The 24,276-nt window shown below is 33.2% G+C and overlaps 1 protein-coding gene across 3 annotated transcripts in view; it reads right to left on the bottom strand.

Moving 5' to 3' along the window:
• Nucleotides 1-24,276, bottom strand: part of ck (unconventional myosin-VIIa ck) — a 361,748-nt gene that overhangs the window by 240,070 nt on the left and 97,402 nt on the right. For all 3 annotated transcript variants that reach the window (XM_085809040.1, XM_085809041.1, XM_085809042.1), the window contains exon 2: nt 5,735-5,792. In XM_085809040.1, the coding sequence (XP_085665166.1) occupies nt 5,735-5,752 (18 nt within the window). In that variant the 5' untranslated portion in view covers nt 5,753-5,792. The remainder of the gene's footprint in view (nt 1-5,734; nt 5,793-24,276) is intronic.

A 24,276-nucleotide genomic window follows, 5' to 3' on the forward strand; every position in this document is an offset into this window, starting at 1 on the left:
TAATTAATTAATTATATAATAATTATTGCGTAAATAACAATTTATAAACATTAATTAAATAGCTATTAATTAATTTGATAATAATTAACTACTTAATTTTAAAATTATTAATGAGTTTAATAGCCATTTTATTTATTTATTTACTTTTGTTCCTCTTTGCTGACGGTCTTCCATAGGGCTCCGGCACTTCTGATCTTAGAAATTTCCATTATAAAATCTGCTTATTTAGATGCTTTCAACTTGTCTTTATATTTTTGTGCTATATTTCTGTATTACCCTGTAGCAGAAGGAAACATACCCTTAAAACAATAAGGAAAGTATGAGAACTAGGGATTGTATGCCCATATATTATACGTAATACACCACATAAAACTAAAAACCCAATTATACAATAGTTTGATGTCCTTGCTTTCTACACATAATTGAGTAGATTCCTTAGCTGAAAACAAACATCTGTAAGAAGAGTAAAGAGTAAATTTTCTAGTCCACTTAAAATGATTTAGGGGTCCTTAACCTGTCTAAATCCTCACTCATTCAATCAAATATAAATATACTACACATTAGAAAAAAGGGATTATTCAGTTACTCATCAGTAGAAACCATTATTTATCAATGCAAAGTCATAATTTCCCATGCACAGAACAATTACCCATACGAAGAGACTGAAATACTTCAAATATTTTCACACCATGCATCGAATACTCCAAATAATTCGTGCTGTGTATCAAATATTATTTTCCAAGTATTCAATATCGGCTCTGAGTACTGTTTCCTTTGTTACTTAAAATAGATACTGTTTTCATTCATATATATAAACAGTAGTTATAAATTTTATACATATATGGATAATTAGGTGGAATTTTATACGAAATCGATGCATTTTTCGGTATAATATAACAAGAAAAGCTTAAATATATGACGTTCTGCCAGAAAAATAACAAAACAGGGAAAAGTCTATTTTACATTGAGTAATGGCGATCTTGCTAAACTGGCCAGATAAATAGCCATCTAGCTAATTTGGCGAGATATCGACAAGCTGACAACAGTTTTTGTTACTAATTCCTGTGGCCAAATTTGGCGAGAATTTGCTCAAAGTCGCCAAACTTAGCAGCTATCTGGCGACACTTGGGTCCGATTGTTGTATAACTCTAATGAATACTGTAATTGAATAACTGTAACTGATTCCTATATTAACTGTAACCGTATCCGGCCCTTATATGGCTTCCAGTAATTTTAAGAAGCAGAACATACTAGAAATTTCTCGGCAGTCAGGAAAAAACTATATACGATCAGAGACAGTATCAGTTTCTGAGTTCTAGTAGTTAGTTCAGCGTGAGTTCGGAATACTGAGATATCTCCAGGTTAGCTTTGCTTTTTAGATACGCTTTACATTGCATTATGTTTAACGTTTTTAGTAGTTTGAAAATAACTACTGATTGTACTCCGTGATACTGTGAAGAGCTGCAAGACTATTTTTGTGGAAAGTCCAGAACTGTGAAGTGTGTCTTTTGGTAAAATAGATTTTATTAAGCTAACTTCAATTCTGTGTGCATTCTATCTACTATCTATTGTGTGCATTCCATCTATTATGCACGCAATTTTGGCGTCAGAAGTGGGACTGAATGCCAGGGACACGAGCGACGGAGAAGCAAATAAGATAGCTTGTGACTGTATTTGCTGCATTCCAAGAAAAGATGGAAGGAGCCGTGAAAACGGTTACAGTAGACATGAAAGCTGGCTAAACTTCCGTTAAAGTACGGATGAAAGCTGTCCGAGAAAAGTTTAAAGCAGGTCAAGAGGAAATTAAAAGAGAAATTACCTGCATAATAGAAAACAAATCCGAGGCTATGAAAAGCCGAACAGACATGGTTGAAAACAGAGTTGGAGAAAATGAAGAAAGAGTTTCTTCTGTCAAAGAACAAATCGAAGAGAGAGTTTCTGCTGTTGCCAAAGTAACTTTAACGAAATTCACAGCGGCAGCATGAAGCAATTCTGGTGGTTTTAAAATTTTTACCCACAGCCTTTTTGCCCCTCTAAAGTTATCCAGATATGATGGTAAGACTTCTTAGCAAGTGTATAAGACACAAATTTCTAATAGTAGCGGATGGGAATGAATGAGATTTCCAAGCTAAGGTCTGCCATCTTGCCGCATCTCTAAGAGCAGTCGCAGCGGATATCCCTCAAACTCTGACCGAAAACCAGAGGTTAGACTTCAAAGCTCTATCCTGCATGTTGGAGCTGTGTTTTTGAAACAAATGTTTAAAAAGCTATAGCACGATTCAGTTAAAAATGTCGCCAAAAGAAAATCATAGAAAATTTCTAGGAGCTCGCCACACATGCTGAAAGGCTGTTTCGCATCGCCTTTTCGAACTGCCAATCAGAAAGAAGGGAAATCCAGTTCCTGCAGTACTTCAGCGACGGCATCCGGGATCCTGAGATACAGAAAGCCCTGCGAATGGTAGATGTAAAGGATTTAAAAATAGCCTCTTGTTTATGTCATGAAATTCGAGCAGCCCAGAAAGAGATCGCCACCCAATCACAGCTGCTCAAATCCAGGAGCCAGTAATGGCTCAGTTATTTCATGATTATTAATTATTTTTAATTTACAAAATTAGGTGAGTTTGAAGTGCCATCAGGAATATTTTCTGTAACCCATATCGATCTCATAGGCCCACTTTCCCCATTCAAAGGGAACAGTTACTGTCTTACTTTCATAGATAGATTTTCGAATTGGATGGAAGCAATTCCTTTAGATAATATTTCAGTTGAGAATGTCGCAACAGCCTTTTATAGGAACTAGATTGCCCATTTTGAAACGTCAAGCAAACTCATTAGTGATCGTGGATCTCAATTTAAATGTGATACATTACGAGCTTTGTCCAAAATCTGTGGCATCAATTTACAATACACTACTGCCTACCATTCCTCATGTAATGGCAAAGTTGAGTGCCTACATAGAACATTAAAAACCGCATTAAAAGCTCACCACAACGTCTTGGACCGACACATTACCAACAGTACTTTTGGATTTGCGTACTGCTATTCAAGAAGATACAAATCATTCTATTGAGCAAGTACTTTACGGCCAGAGTCTCAGACTTCGTGGAGAGTTTTTCAGCGAAACAAGTATCCAGACAGCATCGGAGACTTTTGCTAATAACCTCCAGAAACAGATCGAAGTTGTCGGACCCAGACAAATTCGTAAAAATTCATCTGAACGGTTATTTGTATATAAGGACTCCAAAAACTGTTCTTGTGTGTATCAGCGAACAGATCGGGTGAAGAAACCTTTGGAAACTCCTTATAAGGACCATTCCTTGTTATCGATCACAAAGATAAATATTTTACTATCAGCATAAAAGGAAAACATGTCAATGTATCCCTGAATCACTTCAAACCTGCTTATATTTTAGCTCAGGAAAATTCTCAGTTAACAAAACCTGACAACAGCAAATTGCAGAGATTAGACTCAAATTCAGATGTGGATCAAAAACATTCTCACACAGGTAGAACTATGGATTTACCTGTTAGATTCAAGGATTGATCTGGTCTTCTGATAGTAGTCAACACTGCAATGCTAGTTACTACCTATTTCTCCAAAAACAGATTCGACCAGCGGGAAAAACCGGTTCTTCCAAAAACGTGTCCCATTCACGGCAAACAAGCATTAACTGCTTCTTCGAATTGGAAGTAGAATTTGCTAGAACCTCTCGGGAGCAGGGCAAATGGGGAGATTTCCCGTACTATAATGCGCGATTGCGCGGTTCACTTAATTTTAGTTACTGCTCGCTGAACTGTTAGCGAAACAATCACGCTGATAGATGTCTGGGGATGTGATAGCATCCCCCTAAAAAAAAAAAAAAAAAAACATTAGATAGAACTATATAAGATACGGAAATTATACACAAATACAGACAAGGTTATCTGATGCTGGGTATTCCATAAATTTCGTCCAAATTAAAACTAAAGTTAAGACAAGTGCATATCGGCTTCAACGCGACAAGGAACTCGGTACCTTCTGAATGATTTTTTTTATTTAAGCATTTTCATCTACTTTTTATGAATATTAATAAACGGTTTTCTAAGGAAAAATAATTTTAAGCTGAAAAAAAGGTTTTGCTAGTAATTTTTTTTTAACTTAAAATTTTTGAAGAAAAATTTTACAATTAAAACGTCTTTCTTCTCCTACAATTTTCAATGTCTCCCCCCCCAGATTTTTTATTGTATTTATTAGAGTGTTCTTAACTTCAAGGAATGATTTTGCAATTAATGAATTAGTTTCCGAGAAAATAATAAAAATACACTTTTATCTAAAATCTTTAAAACAAATATGATCTCAGTCACATTTTTATTTCAAATAATTTTTCTTTTCAGTATTTTGAAATACCCATCCTTGTTTCTATAAAGTATATAATTTTTCATAAAGAAGTGGGACAAGAAGTGATCTCTGTTTATACTAGCATATAGCGGTGTTGTCCACGAGACTACTGGCTATTCCCCAATTCCAGATGTTCTTTGGCTCTTGCTTGGTTGCCCTGTAGATGTATCTTCATCACCTGAGGAGTACATCCAACATCTCCAGGCATGGTTTCAAATGAAGCACAATTTTACACGAGAGCGAGTCAGCTTGACGAGGACATCGATTCAACGAAGGTGATGAGGCGTGGTTAGGGTATATGATTCAAAGGAAAGGACTATCTCCTAAACTACAGTCACCTTCGGACGGTCCTTACACAGTCCTAAACAGGCTGAACAACGTCGGAGTTTGGATCTTAAGTCATCAAATTCTAAGCCTAAAGTTGTTCATTATGATAGGGTTGTCCCTTACTAAAGCCATACAGTACATAGTAGATTGTGTATATAATGTAAATACTAAGACCATATCCCTGTCTATCCAAGTATGCTAAAGTCCGTGGTCCTATTTGTATGTAAATTTATGCCTTTATTTATTGGTTTCGCATTTGATTTGATTTATGTCATTTATTGCAATTATTGTTTAAGAATTGCATTGATTTGGTAAGCATGGCTTCCTGTCAAGGGATTGTATTGCCTGGTATGTGCAGTCCTTGGGAAAGGGGCAATGTTACGAATTTTGTACATAACATGGATAATTTTGGCGAAATAGTTGAATTTTTCTGTATAATGTAATATGAAAGCGACGATGATCTGCCGGAAAAACAAGAATACAAGGGCTAGTCTATTTAACATTGAGTAAATGACTATATCACTGAATTGGCGAGAAATCACGAAACTTGGTGACCATTTGGTGACATTTTTGTCCGGTCCCCATATAACTGTAATGAATATTATAATCGAATAACTGTAATTGATTCCGGTCCTCGTATGCTTTCCAGTGATTTTGAGAAGCAGAAAGTGCTAGAATTTCCTCGGCAACCAGGGAAAAACTTATGTAAGATCGGAGAGAGCGTCAGTTTCTGAGTTGTTAGTTGATCATGAGTTCAAAGTACTGAGAGTATTTCCGTATGAGCTTCGCTCTTTAGATGCGCTTTGCTTTGCCTTGTGTTTAATGCTCATAGTAGTTTGAAGTGTAACTACTAATTCTACTATATGATACTGTGAAGAGATGTGCAATTATTTTTATGGAAAGTTCCTGAACTGTGAAGTGTTTCTTTTTTATTAAGCTATCATCAGCTCTGTGTGCATTCACTCTATTACGAACCAGTACGCAAGCAACAGTATCTAGAATTTTTTCCAGCACGATAATAAAACTTACCCTTGTGACTATAACCATCGTCGAAATACCAGGCAGTCAATCTTCCGGGGAGAACAGTCTGTAAAAATAAAAATAAAATAATCAAAAACAATCCATACACCTTCAAGAAATTGCTGTTAGGGCACATTGTTAATTTATCAGAAAATATCAGAAATTACAAAGAAAGGAGGAGATATGAACTCAAGACTGAGAAAAATAAATACAATCCTAAGTATATTCAATTTAGAACATCTTCATGTACTTTAAAGTAGGCAAGGTAAGTACAAAATACAGTTAACTATGTGAACCAGTGTCCATATTTCTTATCCTGGCTGTGCACAAGATTTACACTTAGAAGAATATCGCAGAGAAGTAAGAAATATGGGGCTATTAGAACATAAAAATTTTATTCATCGTCTTTAAACATAGAACAGGGAAGGAATGAAGTTATATAACCAAAATTTTAATCATTATTTTAAAGAAACACGAATACTTTTACGGGATAAATTTTTAATACACATTCACAGCTGAGATCACGTTTGGCTTATGAAAAGGATAAACCCAATGTGTTCTCAAATCTGTTTTCAAATTTAAACCAAGATTTAACAGGTAAAAGAGATTTATGGAGGTATTCCAACGGAATCCTGTGCAGCGTTTTCTGAAAATTGATTTTATATCCATAAGAACCTCAAAAGTCATCAAACCGTTGAATAACAATTTTACCACAAGCACACAATATTATGAAAATAAGCTTTTAAAAATTATACATTAAACCCGTTATATTCACATTATCCTTAAAATGTTAAAATCAACTTTAAAGAACTCTATGAAAGCATACCTCCTAAGACGGACAGTCATCGTGTGCTTTGCCACAGTTTATCAACTAACCTAAATGGCTATGCGCGTTATTGGAAGGTTAAGTCATTGACAGGATGAGACTAACGGCAGGAGAATAAAGGTTTATTTTATAGCTGCGTTGTTATGGAGCCCCGCTATATGTCAAATGAGGAAACGCCCACACAGTATCCGAAACCGAAGTATTTTGAACAGCTCTATGATATGGAATATGGTGCTCTGAAATCTGATATAAATAGTGAAGACACTAATTTCTTTTCAACATTCTGCTATACATAAATATACATTTAACCTTATTCTTTAATACAGATATATAAAAAAATTTTATAGATGCAAAATACCTATATCAGAATAATGCTATATATTAGATTTATATATAGCATTATTCCGATATAGGTATTTTGACACAAAATCGGACTTTTTCTGAAATAATATAGCAATTTTTTTTTCCTTATTTCGATTCTACGACTCAAATTACGCCAAACTACCACGTTTTGTAAAAATCGCATGTGTAGTTTTTAAAAAATTAGCCCTCAAAATTTTAGCTCCTCAATGTTAATTTTGGTATATATTTATTAATTTCTCTTTTTTTTTTATTAAACTTATTTGATTCTTCCTTTTACAATTCGAAATTCAGGTTCATTCCAAATAAAATTCACTCATTTTTTATGATTTATTTTTAAAATTTGTATTTTTAAATAATTTTTATAAATTTTTCAAAAAACATTTTGAATTATAACCTATAAAAATTTTATCGTCATCTCAAAGCAGACGTATTTTTAAGCATACGTACAAAAAACTACAAATTTTATTCATAACAGAATAAAGGACCCTTTTTACTACCATAAATGTCAACCTCACGTTCCTATGTCAAAAATAAGGATCGAGTAAATAAAGATCTAAGAAGTCACAACTGCTGAACTCCTTCCTCTACGGGTGCCCTGATCTATCAGATTATGTGCGAAACACAGCAAAAGCACAATAGGAATTCATCACATTCATTACCAAACTACTTACACGCCGGATTATGAGTCCTAACTTGATACATACACTGTTTTCAAAATAACAAGAATAAGCTATTTGTGCGCCATTACAATAATACAGGGTTGGCCAAACTTCGTATCAGTAACAGCCACACGTTTGATTTCAGGAATGTTCGAGAGCCGCATCTAGATTTTCTAAAAGCCACAAGTTCATATTTACATCATTATAGAAGTAGTGGAGGAAATTTCAAGTAGAAAGAAATCCCTGATAACTTTGTAAAAAGAGTCTAAACTAATTAACTACTTCCTTTTGGACACTGAATAGTTTTATTTTACCATATTTCATACATATATTTTATATGCATAATGAGCAGCACAAATTGCCTACGAGAGCCGTATTAGGTTCGCGAACCGCACTTTGGCCACACCTGCAATAAAACGTCAACAAAACAAAATCATGGACCTTATAAGAGATAGACTAACCCAGTGGGCGTGACGCGCGTCACCGACATGTCGGCAAGAAAGAGTAGGGACGATCTGGTTTACTTTAACACAGAAACCTATGGCGTTTGTATCACATAACTCTTTTTAATTATTAAATGTGATACGTTGTATAGTGATGAGATTATGAAAGCCACAGTTTTTTCCAAATACGATTTAATATATCTCATTAAAGCACTTTTTACTGAATTTCGCGCATTTTTTTTCACGCATATTTCTTCTACAAACATCTTTACTTTGGTAAAAAGAGAAAAACAGTAAGCACAAAATTTATGAACTTAATTTTACATAAAAATAAAGTAAAATTACATAAGATTGATAGTACGTGATGCTTTGAAATAAATAAGGTAAAATTAAACAAGATCTGATAAATGTTTTTTAAACTTTTATGAACATTTTCAGGCAGTGATTTTCCAAACTATAATAACATTACAAAACGATCATTTATTTGATTATATGATCATTAGATTATTAACATTAAAGTGGATTAATTATTTTAATAATTCATAAAATTCGGAGCATAAAATTTTCTGAGCGTAATGAAGGGGGAAAAAAGATAAAATAAAATTTAGAAGCACTCAGATTTTATATTACGCCCAAAAGGAACCTTTTTTTAAAGTTTTGTATATAACCTATATTTATTGAATATCATGTTCTTCGCCGGTAAACCACATACATTTGAAAATAGCATATCTTTAGAATTTGCGCACTGGGAATAAATCTCGGGTTCGGGTGGAGGATTACATTATTCAAAATCTGATGGCTCTAGATACTGTCGTTTCTGTCACAGTGCAAGAAACATACATGTATTCATGCAGATTCTTCATTATTTAATTTCTTTACATATAATACAGGGCGATAATATTTGGTAACAACAGTTTGCAAGGAGACACGGACACATATAGTAAAACAGCGCAAAGCAAAATGCCGCTTCGAAACTAACAGCCTTTCTAGTCTACCGCCGCTTTGGGCTAATAAATTAAATTAACAACAAATAAAAAAATCTTATGCAGAACTAAAATCAAAAAAAAAAAAAATAACTATAAAATACAAGCAAAATTAATTATTACGGTTAAATACAATTTTAATATTAGAATTAAATGTATAAAAATTTTTAAGGGTTCAAAAGTGTTTATCACTATGATGTTTATGAAATATAATTGAAATAAAATTCCTGTATAAAAATTGTGCTATAATACTCATCTATAATTTTAAAAAAGCAGCACGATTTAAAATTTTAAACAAAACTTTCAAAAATTCGTCTTTAAATATTTTAGTACATTTTACTTATTTACACCAATAAAAAGCATAAAATTGCAAGAGAAAATTGCTTGTTTGAAATTTTCTATTAGTTCAGATTTAAAATATTATTTTCGAAAAGAAGTATTTACAAATTTCCTTATAGCATAGGAAAAGCTAAAAAAATATCCAGCCCTGAAAGCATGCAATAGCTTTATAATTATTTGGAACGTTAATTATGCTTGATAAATATGCTAAATTTTTAAAAATCAATCTCAATTTGAAAAATAAAAATATGTAGAAATTTAATTTGTGTAATGAGGCGCTACAACCAGCTTTTTCTTGACAATTACACACGCTGCAATAGGCAACCAATGTTAAATTTCTGCAAGTCGTCCCTACTCTTCCGGAAGTGATCAAGGTGACAGCCGGGAACGCCTCAGACGAGGGAGAAAACGCGTTTGGGTTAGTCTATTTCTTATAAGGTCCATGAACAAAATACACCAAGAAAAAAAAAAAAAAAAAAAAAAAAAAGGAGGGAGAAAGAATGACGTGTTAAATTTTAGCTGCAATCGTTGAATCAGCACTGGTAACTTAAACAGTTGTCCAACATGCCGTTTTGAAGCTTTAGAAAAGAAAAATTATTCAAAAAACAATCATCAGTCTGAAGCCATACAGCGTAGCAAGTCATGATCACTGTCACTTGTCACGACGAGATGGAATTAAGCAAAAATAACTATCTACTATGCTTAAGGCACAGAAACGAAACTAGTGGCGCTGATCACTCAGTACTAAGGTTGTTTTGAAATCTGTGTTTTTTTTTCTTCCCAAGACTTAATCAGACTAGGATTTACTGCTTTAAAGAGATTTCTAATCCAAGGTCCACTGCGAAAAAAAAAAAAAAAAAGAGAGGACAGTTCTATATATCCCGTTCTACTGGGCCAATTGACAAAATTCAACTTGCGTTTTTCATATCTCGAAAGCGCGACTTAGGATAAGTATTAGATTTATATATAACATTGTTCTAATATACATATTTTGACACAAAATCGGACTTTTTCTGAAATAACATACCAATTTCCAAATAAAATTCACTCATTTTTTATGATTCATTTTTAAAATTTATATTTTTAAATAATTTTTATAAATTTTTCAAAAACATTTTTGAATTATAACCTATACAAATTTTACCATCATCTTAAAGTAGACGTATTTCTAATCATACGTACAAAAAATTACAATTTTTTATTCAAAATTTCCGAAGATATACGTGAATTTATATATTGGCGCGTTTTGAAATTTGGCATATTTGTTGAAAGCGATAAAACATCAAATGTGGTATAGAAACTTAGCTAAAATTACTTGAAGGTAGGAACGTTTTTAAATCGGCATTAAAATCACATTTTTAAATAGGCAATATATATTTTAAGAAGCAATCTGTTTATTCGACTAATTTTCAAAATGCAAAAAGCACATTTGAACATCACGTTTAGCTATTTACCAGCTACAGATTTCTTTAAAAAGTATTCAGCTATTAATTCAGTTTAATTTACATGTATATACAAAACAGATGTATGTAATTCAAAACAAAATATCCCACCTTCCAATAATTAATACAGAAAGTAACGAAGATACGTCAAACATTTTACAATTCCATTTCTCTCAAATTTACGTAAACTAATTCAGAAGTCAAGCAACAAAAATCAGCGTTATATTTTCAAAATTTTCACAGGACTAGTTTCGATGGTTTTACCGAACCACCATCCTCAGCAGCAAAACCGCAAATGAACAAGATAGGAAATAATGATTAGATAAGATAAGAAAGCCTGGACAAGAATAAACAAGTGGCGCCATCTGTTGATGAAACCAGAACTAAAACATAATTTCTTTAAAGGCTGAAGGCAAAGTTGGATTGGAATTAGGATCGTTAACTAGAACAGAAAGATTTTTTTGAATGTGAAATGCCTCTAGAAAATCTAGTTCTCCTATGGAAGATGTTTTTTGAATAATTCAAGGAATCCTATAAATACCCCAGGAATTCAAATCCGGAATGGGGTCCTTGAGTATGGAACTCGGAATTTTATTGATGGGAGATAGCTATACAGTTGCACATATTTTGCAGAAATTTAACTTTCGGGTCGTTTATTCTCCCATCAATAAAATTCCGAGTTCCATACTCAAGGACCCCATTCCGGATTTGAATTCCTGGGGTATTTATAGGATTCCTTGCCAGTGTGGTTTAATTTACATTGGCCAAACTAAGAGAGCCTTAAAATTTCGCGTCAAGGAACATGAGGCATGTGTTAGAAGAAAGGAAACACAGAAGTCTTCTGTTGCTCAACACTGTTGGTCCGAAAATCACACTTTCAATTTTTCTGCTGCCAAAATTATTCAAAAAACATCTTCCATAGGAGAACTAGATTTTCTAGAGGTATTTCACATTCAAAAAAATCTTTCTGTTCTAGTTAACGATCCTAATTCCAATCCAACTTTGCCTTCAGCCTTTGAAGAAATTATGTTTTAGTTCTGGTTTCATCAACAGATGGCGCCACTTGCTTATTCTTGTCCAGTCTTTCTTATCTAATCATTATTCCCTATCTTGTTCATTTGCGGTTTTGCAGCTGAGGATGGTGGTTCGGTAAAACCATCGAAACTAGTCCTGTGAAAATTTTGAAAATATAACGCTGAGTTTTGTTGTTTGACTTCTGAATTAGTATTTGTTGGGCGTGTTATCGTGTCTTAATTACGTAAACTATTCATCGTTATACTAACATTTCATCAGTCTGGAACAATTTCCCGTTAGCACACGAACGTTACAAAAATGCAATACTAATTTTGAATTTTTTAAAATTCTCTCCTTTGCTTTCTTAATGTAATAGTTATTGGATATGGTTTATTTGTATAATCGATTATAATAAAACACGCTTTCGTGAAGGATGTCTAACTGCCTTCCTGGAGGACTTCACACTCATGTTGACACTACACCAATGGAAAATTATTATAATTATTACTCAACCAACATTCATCAAGTAACACCTGTCATAGTACACAGTGATTCAAATTCTATTATCATAACTCGATCCGAATCAAGAACTAATATCAAATCATACCTGATTATATGGCAAAACCTCGTCCACTTTGTGCGGTACAGGTAGGAATAGAAGTGGGCGGAGACCAAAAATTCGCCACTGGTCGTCCAATGTCCTGCCGCAATAACTGCGATGTTCCACACCAGTTTTGAGGGAGAATAACTCCGTGGGGCAGTCGGAGAGTCTCCCATCCCTGTTCCCTACCACCAAACTCTCGAGAGGACTTTCGGCTCGCCATCAAAACGGATAATGGGTTACTGATGAGGGTGGTTAAAAGCTTATCAGTAACCCATTATACGCTTACAACATCTACGTGTTCTCCGGGATTCCAACCCTGGCACATCAGTACAGCAGTCTGCGGTACTGACAACTGCACCATCTGAGCAGCCATATTACCTACAGGCATAAAAACACAAAAGTAGCTGCATTAAAAAAAGTGCTTTGGCTTCTGCATAGGTTAAATATAGGCCAATTTCAGATGCCGCGCTTCGACTTAATAAGGGTTATTCCAGATTAGACACTAAACTCCTAAATAACTTTGCCCCACCACTAACCGAGAGGATAAGAGAGCTGACCACTAGGTTTGATTCAGGAGAAACAGGCTAGGCTGGCTATTTCAGCGTTTTCATGGCTTTTCCCTAGGTGTAACACAAATACGAGCCAATTTCCTTTAGTAAGTCCTCCATTAAGCTATTCCTCTTCTTAGGCACACTTGTCAGAATCAGATAATTCAATCGGGGGCATCCTAAATAACTTAGGGGCCTTTAACGCTCAGCTGCTCGGGCCTTGAGCTACACAGAAGTGCTCGCACAATATCTATGACATACATGTTTCAGAAAGAGTCAATAACAACAAAAAGAGCATTTTCATTAATGAGGAATCACACTACGTTAAGTACATATTTCTAATAAAATATTTATTTCAGAAGTCGCAGTGACAAAACAGGCAGTAAATTTGTAAAGCATAAATGATAGTCTAGATATTTCTGTGAGAGCAGCAGGGTGTTAAAATCCGCGTGTAGACTGGATACGGCTCTCATGCTTGGAATAATCTAAGTACGGAAGGCAATATTTAAACTGCAAATAATATGAAACAAATGAGCAAGCATGTCTATCAGAAACCAGATACTCAGTACGAGTATTTTGAGTGAATAGCGAAAACAGAACAAAAATACCACTCAAATGAAGTGTCATCGGCGGTTAGCAGTCCGCCTAAGTCCAATTCTTGTAACAAAATTAAATGCCAATTTTTCATGCCCATCTTTATGATCATATTATGTCAGCCTAGCCTTCCGGCGAAGAGCTCTTATGAATTTATCTACCTCGAGTATGATACGAAATCTTAAAGCTCTACTATCCCATTAATCTTGTCAACGGGTTTATAATTAAACCAGAAACCATACTGTCCGACTGAAGAAATAAATAAGAATAACGATCCCTATTGTCTTCGCAGTTACCATCGTTCAATCAAACGGTTAACCTAATGAAACAAATCAACCCTGCACAGACATAATTTGAGCAAAACGGCAGGAGAATATTTCACATATTATCTATGAAATATTACTTGGCTACTACACATTATTTGTCTCAAGTTGCAATTTAAACTTTATTTCATGAGCAGAACATATATTCTGCTTTTTTAAAAGCAAGTAAAGTTATAAATGACCACTACATACAAATAAAAGTTTTGAAATTAAAATTCGCCACAGATGTAAGGATTAAATTTAAAAGTAAATAAGTGCTGTGCGTTCCACCCCCCCCCCAAAAAAATGGTTAATTTTATCCAATACTTATTAATTCTGTGGTTAAACGCTCATCAGTGGCCGCGTCGACAAGATGACTGAGAAGTGATAATTCGAGTCTAGTTCGAATTCTAGCGAACAGGCTGCGGGTATTTTCGGGGTTTTCCAGAGTAACATACTCTTACGAATTCTGTATATATGTAAACAATTTTCGTGAAATTACATGTAAATTGAAGTACCTCTTGTATAAAGTAAAATAAAAAGCTTCAAGAGAGTGAAGAGACGTCGGACAAACAACGTTACAGGGGCAACTCCACTTAAAATTGAGGTAAATGGATGAATTCTGAGCTATAAGGCATAGCGCATATCTGGCGATGGTTTTGTACTAATTTTGTCGCGAAATTTCGGCAAAAATCGCCAGACTTTAAAATCCTTTGGCATCGGTCCTATACTTATGTAAAGCTTAGGCATTTGAGGCATTTTTTATTGCCTTGTGTTCAAAGTTCTTAGTAGTTTCAAGTGGTTACTACGGATTGTTCTCTGTCACAATGAGAAGAGTTGTACGAATAATCCAGAACTTTTAAGTATTTTTTTATATAAATTTTTATCAAGCTATCATCGTTTCTGTGTGCACTCAATCTATTACGAACCCGTATGCCCGAAACAATACATACGAGCAAGTTTCCTTTAAAATTTCCTCCACGACGGCATTGCTTAAGCGCATAGTACTTGCATGCTTTGTCATATTCCACCGAACACACACACATCTACGTTTACACATTGTTTGTAATCCTCTAGTAGGATGCATTGCATCGGTCACAAAAATCCATATACCGTTTAAAAATTTCATCTGCCCTCGGATACAGTTTTCGAAATTTTTAAGCCATTTATTAAATATTTTTTTTACATAATTTTATGGAAAGAAGTGTTTTCTTTATTGATAATATTAGTTGTAAGAAGTCAGTCATACATATTATGAGTCAAAATGACCCATATACCAGTTTAAGGGTTAATGTTAGAAACAGATTTTAAAATATAAAGGAATAATTTATTGAATATAATTAACTAATTCATATATTTTCCTAATTTGATTTATAACAATACTTAATTACTACAAATCAGCATACAAGTTTGATTTAATATATTTATTTACTGATTAAATTTCGACTGATACTGATACATGGGTTGTAGTGTTTTTAAAAAAGTATTTTCTCAAAGAGAACAATAAAAGAAAAAAGAATTACAACACATTTCTGATGTTTTACAAAAGCTCATAAGATAGCTAGATATCCGAAAAATAACAATGTTGATCACTTATGAGAAGACATGGACACCCATGGCAGCATTATTGAGTTATAACCTTAAATTATGATTAGGGTTATTTGGAGTATGGCAAAGCACACGAGGGTTTTCTGCCTAAAGGAAGAGAAAACTTTGTGGAGAATTTTCAAGGAAAACTGGCTCGTATTTAAGTTACGCATGGGGAAAACAAAAGTTACTATATTACAAAGGTTTCTCTTACGTTACGTCACTAATGCTCAGTCATGGACCTTATAACAGATAGACTAACCCAATGGGCGGCTATGTGTCTCCACTTTAGGCGACAACTACCAGTACTGATCTATACAAGCTGCAAGTTACTCAAAACAAGAAACGACACAATATTACTGATGCACACTTCTATATTAGAAATCAATTATTGCACGATGATCTGCAAATATAATGTATAGACAAATACCTGCAGACTCAATAGTAAGTTTTTTGATAAAGGCTTAAAATGCACAGCAGGAGATTTAAATGCTGTTTTGAATTATAACAGTATCCCTGAAAAGTTCAAATCAGGCCCATTTACTAAACACAGAATGAAGATCACAATTTCGTTACTTAGTCCTTCACACACTTGTGAATTTCATTGTAAATAGCATTTTATTTATGTTTACACATTTAATTTCTATGTATACACAATATTTTATTCTCTTTAGTGTTACCACATTATTTTATTTAATTGCACAATTGCATTTCTACAATGTTCACTTCATTGTACAACTCACTTAACTGCTCGGGGTGAGTTATGTGTACCTCTTCTGAAAGGACGATGTTCTCTATGGCCGATGGGCACTCTTTCCTTCCTTACTCCGATTTCCCGGCTGGGACTTGGTTGAAAGTTTTGAATCTAATCGCCTGAGGAATTAGATGAATATAGCTTATGAAAACCTGCATAGCTATATAAGCATTCCGCATTTAAGCAATAGGCGCAGCATGCGTCACCCACATGTCCGCAAGGAGTAGGGACCTTAACACGGAAACTTATAGCGCTTGCATCACATAATTGTTTTTAATTATTAAACGTGATACATTGTATAAGTGATGAGATTATGAAAGAAACAGCTTTTGCAAATAAGATTTAATATATCTCATGAAAGCACTTTTTACTGCATTTTTCCCACGCGTGACTTCGTATAAACATCTTTCTTTGGTAAAATTGTAAAAACTTTAAACACAAAATTTATGAATTTACTTTTGTTTACAACTAAAGTAAAATTAAATAAGATTCACAGTGCATGATGCTTAGAAACAAATAAGGTAAAATTAAACAAGATCTGATAATTTTTTTTTTAAATGAGCATTTTCAGGCACTGCTTTTTAAAATTATCATAACATTACAAGATTATCATTTATATTTGATTATATGATCATTAATTGTTAACATTGCATGATGATTATAAGATAAAAGTCGGAGCATAAACTTTTCTGAGTGTAATGAAAAAATAAATAAATAAATAAAATAAAATCTGTGAGCTCTCAGATTTTATATTTTTAAAAATATGAAATGGATAATAAAACAAATTCGAAATTTGGGCGTCCAGGCGCCCATGTTCGGGTGGAGGATTACGTTATTCAAAATTTGATGGCTCTAGATACCGTCGTTTTTTCACAATGCGAGAAACATACATGCATTCATGCAGATTCTTCATTACTTAATTTCTTTAAATATAATACAGGGCGATAATATTTGGTTGCAACAATTTGCAAAGTGAAACGGACAATTTTAGTGAAACAACGCAAAATACTGTTTCGAAAGTAATAGCCTTTCTGGGCTATCGCTCTTTTGGGCTAATAAAATAAATTCACAGTAAATTTAAAAAAAAAAAAAAAAAAAAAAAAAACACTTATGCAAGACCAGACATAAATTTTTAAACATAATCACTGTAAAGTACTAGCACAATTAATTATTACAGTTAAATACAATTTTTAACATTACAACAAATGTATAAAAATTAATAAAATCTTAAACGTGTTTATCACTATAACGTGTTGTCACGTATAGTTGAAATAAAAATCCTTTGTAGAATACTATGCTATAATATTCACCTATAAATTAAAAAAAGCAGCAGAACAATTAAAATTTTGAAGCAAAAACTTTCAAAAATTCATTTTTAGTATTTTTTACTTATTTATATCAATAAAAAGCATAAAAATTGTAAGAAAAAAATGTTTGTTTGAATTTTTCGGTTAGTTCAGATTTAAAATATTATTTTCTAAAAGAAGTAGTTACAAATTTTCTAACAGCATAGGAAAAGCTAAACAAATATCCAGGCCTAAAAAAATGCAACAGCTTTAAAATTATTTGGATCGTTAATTATGCTTGCTAAACACGCTAAATTTTTAGAAATCAATCTCGGTTTCAAAAATAAAAATGTCAAAAATTCTGATTTTTTGAAATGAGGCGGCTTCACCAGCTTTTTCTTGACAATTAAGCCCCGTTCACAAGAGCAGATTCGACCAGTAGCGAAAACCGGTTCTTCTAACGTGTCCCCTTCACATGGCGAACATTAACTGCATCGCCGAATTGGAAGTAGAAAACTTGGTAGAATACTAGTAGAGTAGTAATACTTGGTAGAGGAGGAATCCTCTGCCTGGAGCAGGGCAAACGGGGAGATTTCCCATACTGCACGGCGCGATTGCGCCGTTCACTTAATTTTAACAAACATTGCTGGCGTGCAACTGACTGCTCGCTGGACTGCCAGCGAAACAATCGCGTTGATAGATATCTGGGAATGCGATATCGTCTAAAAATATTAAATGGAACCGTACAAAATACGGGAATTTGTAAACAAGTATAGACAAGGTTATCTGATGCTGGGTATTTCAGAAATATCGTTTAAATTAAAACTAAAGACGCATATACCGTCTTCAACGAGACAAGGGGACTTGGTACCTTTTGAGTGTTCTGTTTTATTCAAGTACTTTCAGCTACTTTTTCTGAATATTATTAAATGGTTTTGTAAGACAAGATGTGTTAGCATAAATTTAGGTATTTTGCATAATGAAACTCGAAAGGCATACGAAACGAACGTGCGCCAAGATATATATATATATTGGCGAGAGAAAGTAAAGTTCGCGAGCAATGCAGTATATTTGACTTTCACCTCAGCTACGTGAAATGTATTCGCTTAGTACTTTATCTTTTCAGGTATTATGTCGAAGTATGTTCGTGTTCTGTTTTTTCTTATTGCCTAAATAGGTAAGCCTGATGATGATTCTATGTAAGTTACTCTTTTCAATACTTCAGTGTTTTAATGTCTGTGACGATTATTACTTTTTTTACGCTTAAGCAAAATTATCCTAGTTTTATTAAATAAAGATTTCGTAGTTAATTTTTTGACTTATGATTCTTTAATGAAAACTGTGCTTGAGGAAACTTACTCATTACGCCTTCAGTGCTAATGCACAACCAACAAGAGATTATGAGACTGAATAGGGTAATTGCCTTGTAGAAATGCTTCTAAAAATTGAAATTTTGTAATGTTGTAAGATTCCAGGGGCATAAAGTATTAAAACTCGTTGTTGAAAATACTAGTTACAAAGTTTATAAGAAAAATTGTAACAAATAATAATGTCTATTCTAAAAGAATCAATTTGTATAGAAAAGTTAACAGATGAAAATTATTCAGTGTGGAAATTTAAAATAGAACAACTTCTAATAAAAGAAGGTTTAGATAATGTTGTATTCGAAGAAAAACCGGATACTGATATTTGGTTAAAGAATGATCGTAAAGCTTTAATATGCCTAAACATCTCGGATTCGCAAATTATCCATGTTTTGCATAGTAAATCTGCAAAAGAAGTTTGGCAGAAGTTAAAATGTGTCCATGAACGTGTAAATTTAACAAACAAGTTATTTCTTCTTAGAAAACTATACTCCATTAGATATAATGAAAGTTCTAAAATGCAGGAATATATCAAAGGAGTACTAGAATTGGCTGAAAAGCTGCGTAGTATAGGTGAAGAAATTAAAGAAAATAACTTAATAGCAATATTACTATGTTCTTTACCAAATTCATACAACTCCTTAATAACTGCAATAGAAAGTAAATCGGAAGCTGAATTGTCGCTAGAATATGTTAAAAACAAACTAATAGATGAGTATTGTAGACGTGTGGAAACTAAGAAAGTTCAAAAATACGATTCAGTTGCTTTAAAAAGTAAAAGCGAAAATAAATCAAAATATTTTACACATTATTGTACTTATTGTAATAGAAATAACCATACGATAAATGACTGTTTTCATTTAAAACGCAACGCTAGAACTTCCCCGAAAATAGATGTAAGAAACAGTAAAGTAAGAAATTATTCTCAAAATTATAAAAGTAATGCATGCCAAATAGCAAATACGCAAAGTATAGAAAACATAACAAAACTTAAAGAAAATAAGTATCTTAAAAGTATTGAAACTGAAAATTCGCAGATTCAGTTCAATCAAATTCTAAAAGTGGAAAATAAACATGAAAACACGCAAACGCTAGAATGGGTTATCGACTTAGGAGCCTCAACTCGTATGACGAGTGATAAGAATTTTTTCTCCCAGTTAAATGACTCTAATAAACAAATACTAACTGTAGCCAATGGTGCTTAATTAAATTCTTATGGTATTGGTGAAGGCTATATTAAAATTCAAAACTTAAAGGGTCAGGTTACACAAATAAAATTAGAAAATGTATTGTATGTACCAGATTTAGATAGTAATTTACTTTCTGTTCAATCTGTTACGAATAAAGGTTGCATTGTTACATTTGATAGTAATAAGTGTTACATAAAGCGTAACAATATACTCGTAGCCGAAGCAACGCTCAGCAAGGTTTATATAAATTGACCGTAAACTCAAATTGAGAGAAAGCATACTTAGCTAATGATGTTTCATGTTCTACTACGAACTGTATGCTAAAATGGCATCAAAGATTAGGCCACAGAAATATAGATGCCATAAAAACACGAGAAAAATGATTTGGCAGACGGCATTAAACTTGGCAAATGCACTCTTAGGGTGAAATGTTCTACTTGTGTAAAAGCGAAACTAACTGAAAAATCTTACCCCAAAACTGGTTTTAGATTAAGGCTGCTATCACACGTCGGTTTGTTTCGAAAGAACAACTGTTTGGAACAATTTTTCTGCTTTGTCACAACAGCCAATCACCACAGCTCGCTTTGGGGTTAACACAGGGAAAACTGGATCTTCTTTACAAACAAGCTAACAGCATTCGGCGCTGATAGCTGATTGGTTGAAAACGAACAACTTGCAACTTTTTTCGAAAGGAAGGAAAAAGTCGCACGTCTTTCTTTCAATAGTAAAGCAGGCAGGAAAATTGTCCGAAACAGTTGTTTGTGTGAAACAAACGCCGTGTGATATGGGCCTTAAAAATCCACTGGATTTAGTGCACACAGATGTGTGTGGGCCAATTGAAGTCAACAGCTTAGAAGGGAAAAGATATTTCGTAACTTTCATTGATGACTATTCGCGTTATACTCAAATTTATTTTATTACTTCAAAAGATGAAGTATTCGACAAACTTAAACAGTATGTTGCATAGACAACAAATAAATTTAGAAAGAAAATGAAGGTTCTCAGATCCGACAACGGTACAGAATACTGTAACGAAACTACTGAAAATTATTTAAAGAAACTTGGTATTTTTCATCAAACTTCGGTTCCTTATTGTCCGGCACAGAACGGCGTCGCAGAAAGGGAAAATCGCTCTTTAATAGAAATGACAAAAACTATGCTGATAAACTCTAAATTACCGAAAGGATTCTGGGCTGAAGCAGCAGCTACTGCTGCATATTTTCAAAATAGGTTACCAACTAAAGCCACAGATAGAACACCATAAGAATTGTGGAATGGTAGAAAACCAAACGTAAGTCACTTACGAGTATTTGGCTGTAAAGCATTTTATTAGGTGAATAAACAAAAACGGCGTGAATCAGACAACAAAGCCGAAGAAGGAATATTCGTGGGATACGATTTACGAAGTAAGGGATACAGGATTTATGTAGGTGGAAGAAAAATAATAGTAAGTAGAACTGTTAAACTTTCAGAAAATGCGTCTTTATCTGACAAACATGCAGAAAGTAATGCTGAAGATTTAGAATTCATTCACTTCAGTAACTCGCCAGAAGATGAAGAAAATAATGCAGAAACATCTCTTGGCGATGATCTTACATAAGATTCAAAAAGTTCTGAAGAGTTAATTAAATGTGAAGAAAATGTACAAAGAAGGGTTTCTAGCAGATCAACCAAAGAGGTCCCACCGGAAAGATTCTCTTATAAAGCAGAAGACGAAGAATCAATCTTAACTAAAAATAAAGATCCAGAAAGCTTTGAAGAAATTCTAAACTTACCAAAATGCGAACAAGAAGCTTGGATCAAGGCTATGCAAGAAGAAATACATTCTCTAAAAGAAAACGAAACCTATACACTTACAGAATTACCACCAGGAAAACATGCAGTAGGCAGCAAATGGGTGTTTAAGACAAAATATGATGAAACTGGTAAAAATATAAAATACAAAGCACGCTTAGTAGCCAAAGGATTTACTCAAAAATACGGCAGTGATTATGATGAAACTTTCTCACCAGTATTGAAACACACTACGATAAGAGTTTTCTTAGCTTGGGTAGCGTATAATAATGCCAAGGTACATCAAATTTCAGTTTTGCAGGCATGAATTGCAATTGATATGAGTTTCATTAGCAAAACAGGGGCAATGTTAGCATAAATTTAGGTATTTTGCATAATGAAACTCGAAAGGCATACGAAACGAACGTGCGCCAAGATATATATTGGCGAGAGAAAGTAAAGTTCGCGAGCAATGCAGTATATTTGACTTTCACCTTAGCTACGTGGAGTGTATTCGTTTAGTACTTTCTCTTTTCAGGTACTATGTCGAAGTATGTTCGTGTTTCTATTTTTTCTTATTGCCTAAATAGGTAAGCCTGATGATATTTAGGACTGATGATGATTCTATGTAAGTTATTCTTTTCAATACTTCAGTGTTTGAATGTCTGTGAAGATTATTACTTTTTGTTATGCTTAAGTTAAGCAAAATTATCCTATTTTATTAAATAAAAATTTCGTAGTTAATTTTTTGACTTATGATTCTTTAATGAAAACTTGCTTGAAGAAACTTACTCATTACGCCTTCAGTGCTGATGCACAACCAACAAGATGATTTTAAGCTGGGAAAAAAAAAAAAAAAAAAAAGAAATCCAAAGGGGCAATTTGCCCTGAAGAAACATTAATTTCGTTTTGGCATTTTGCGTTGAAAACTATAAACGGCGAATAACTTTTCAACTTGTTGCCACCAAATATTTTCTCCTTGTATTATATTTAAAGACATTAAATAACGAAGAATCTGCATAAATGTATGTATGATTTTCGCATTGTAGTAAAACAATGGTACCTAGAGCTATCCAATTTTGAATAACGTGCGTTTCCACCCGAATATGGGCATCTGGAAGCCAAATTTGGAATTTGTTTTATTAACACTTCATGTTTTGTAAAACCTTCAGAAAATTTTGATTAACAAACTCAACAATTTCAAATCGAGCAATGGCAACACTTCAGGGGGGGGGGAATCCTTATCTCCAGCGCGCGAGACTGTGTATCAGAAATTCTAAAGATATGCTCATTTTAAAATTATTTTTCCATATTGCTGTTGAACTCAATTTTAGGGTTAATTGCAAAGAACATAATGTTTAATAAATAAAGGTAACACACAATATGTTAAAAAAAAAAACACCCCTTTGGGCGTAATGTAAAATCTGAATGCTTTCAGATTTTTTTTAGTCCAAATGGGCAATTTGCCCAGAAGGACTATTAATTTCGTTTCGGCATTTTGGGTTGGTTCACTATAAATGTCTGTTCAGCTTTCAAACTGTTGCTGTCAAGTATTAGAGACCTGTATTATAGTAGAAACTGCATGAATATATATGTATGCCTGTAGAATCTCCATGAATGTGTGTACGTTTCTCGCAATGTGATAAAACAACGGTACCTACAGCTATTAAAATTTGAATAACGTAATATTCCATAGAATATGGGCATGTACCAGCCCTAATTAGAATTTGAAACTTGTTTTATTAACGATTTATTATTTTCTAACACTTCAACGAATTTTTGATTAAAAAACTAAACGATTTCAAAGCGAGCAATGGCAACACTGAACGGGGGAAAAAAAAAAAAAATCTCCAGCATGCGAGGCTCTGTATCGGAAATTCTAAAGATATGCTCATTTAAAAATTATTCTGCGATATTGCGGTTGAACTGAATTTCATGGTTTGAGTACGTAGAACATGATATTTAATAAATAAAGGTAACACACAAAATGTAAAAAAAAAAAAAAAAAAAAAAGTGTCACTTTGGACGTAATTTAAAATCTGAAACCTTTTAAGTTTTTTTATACTTTTTTTTTGGCCAGTAATTTTTTTAATTTAAATTTTTTGAAGAAAAGTTTAACAATTGAAATGTCATTCTTCTCTCACAGTTTTCAATGTTTCTCCCCAAATTTTCTTATTGTATTTATTAGAGTTCTTAATAACTTTAAGGATCGATTTTGCAATTAATGAATTAGTTTCTGAGAAAAAATAAAAACACATTTTTATGTAAAATGTTTGAAACAAATATGATCTCATTCACATTTTCACTTCAAATAAATTTTATTTTCAGTATTTTAAAAAAACCCATTCTTGTTTCTATAAAGTATATAATTTTAAATAAATGGTAAAATATTAAATAATTTAGGCTATATCTATATAATTTTTAGGACATTAAATAAAAGGGATTTATCAAAAAAATGCAAACTGAGAAAACGCACCTTA

This window comes from Stegodyphus dumicola, chromosome X2 (genome assembly GCF_044657685.1).
Source record: "Stegodyphus dumicola isolate Sdum_Otavi_A_Nest chromosome X2, ASM4465768v1".
Classification (NCBI taxonomy): Eukaryota; Metazoa; Arthropoda; class Arachnida; order Araneae; family Eresidae; genus Stegodyphus; species Stegodyphus dumicola.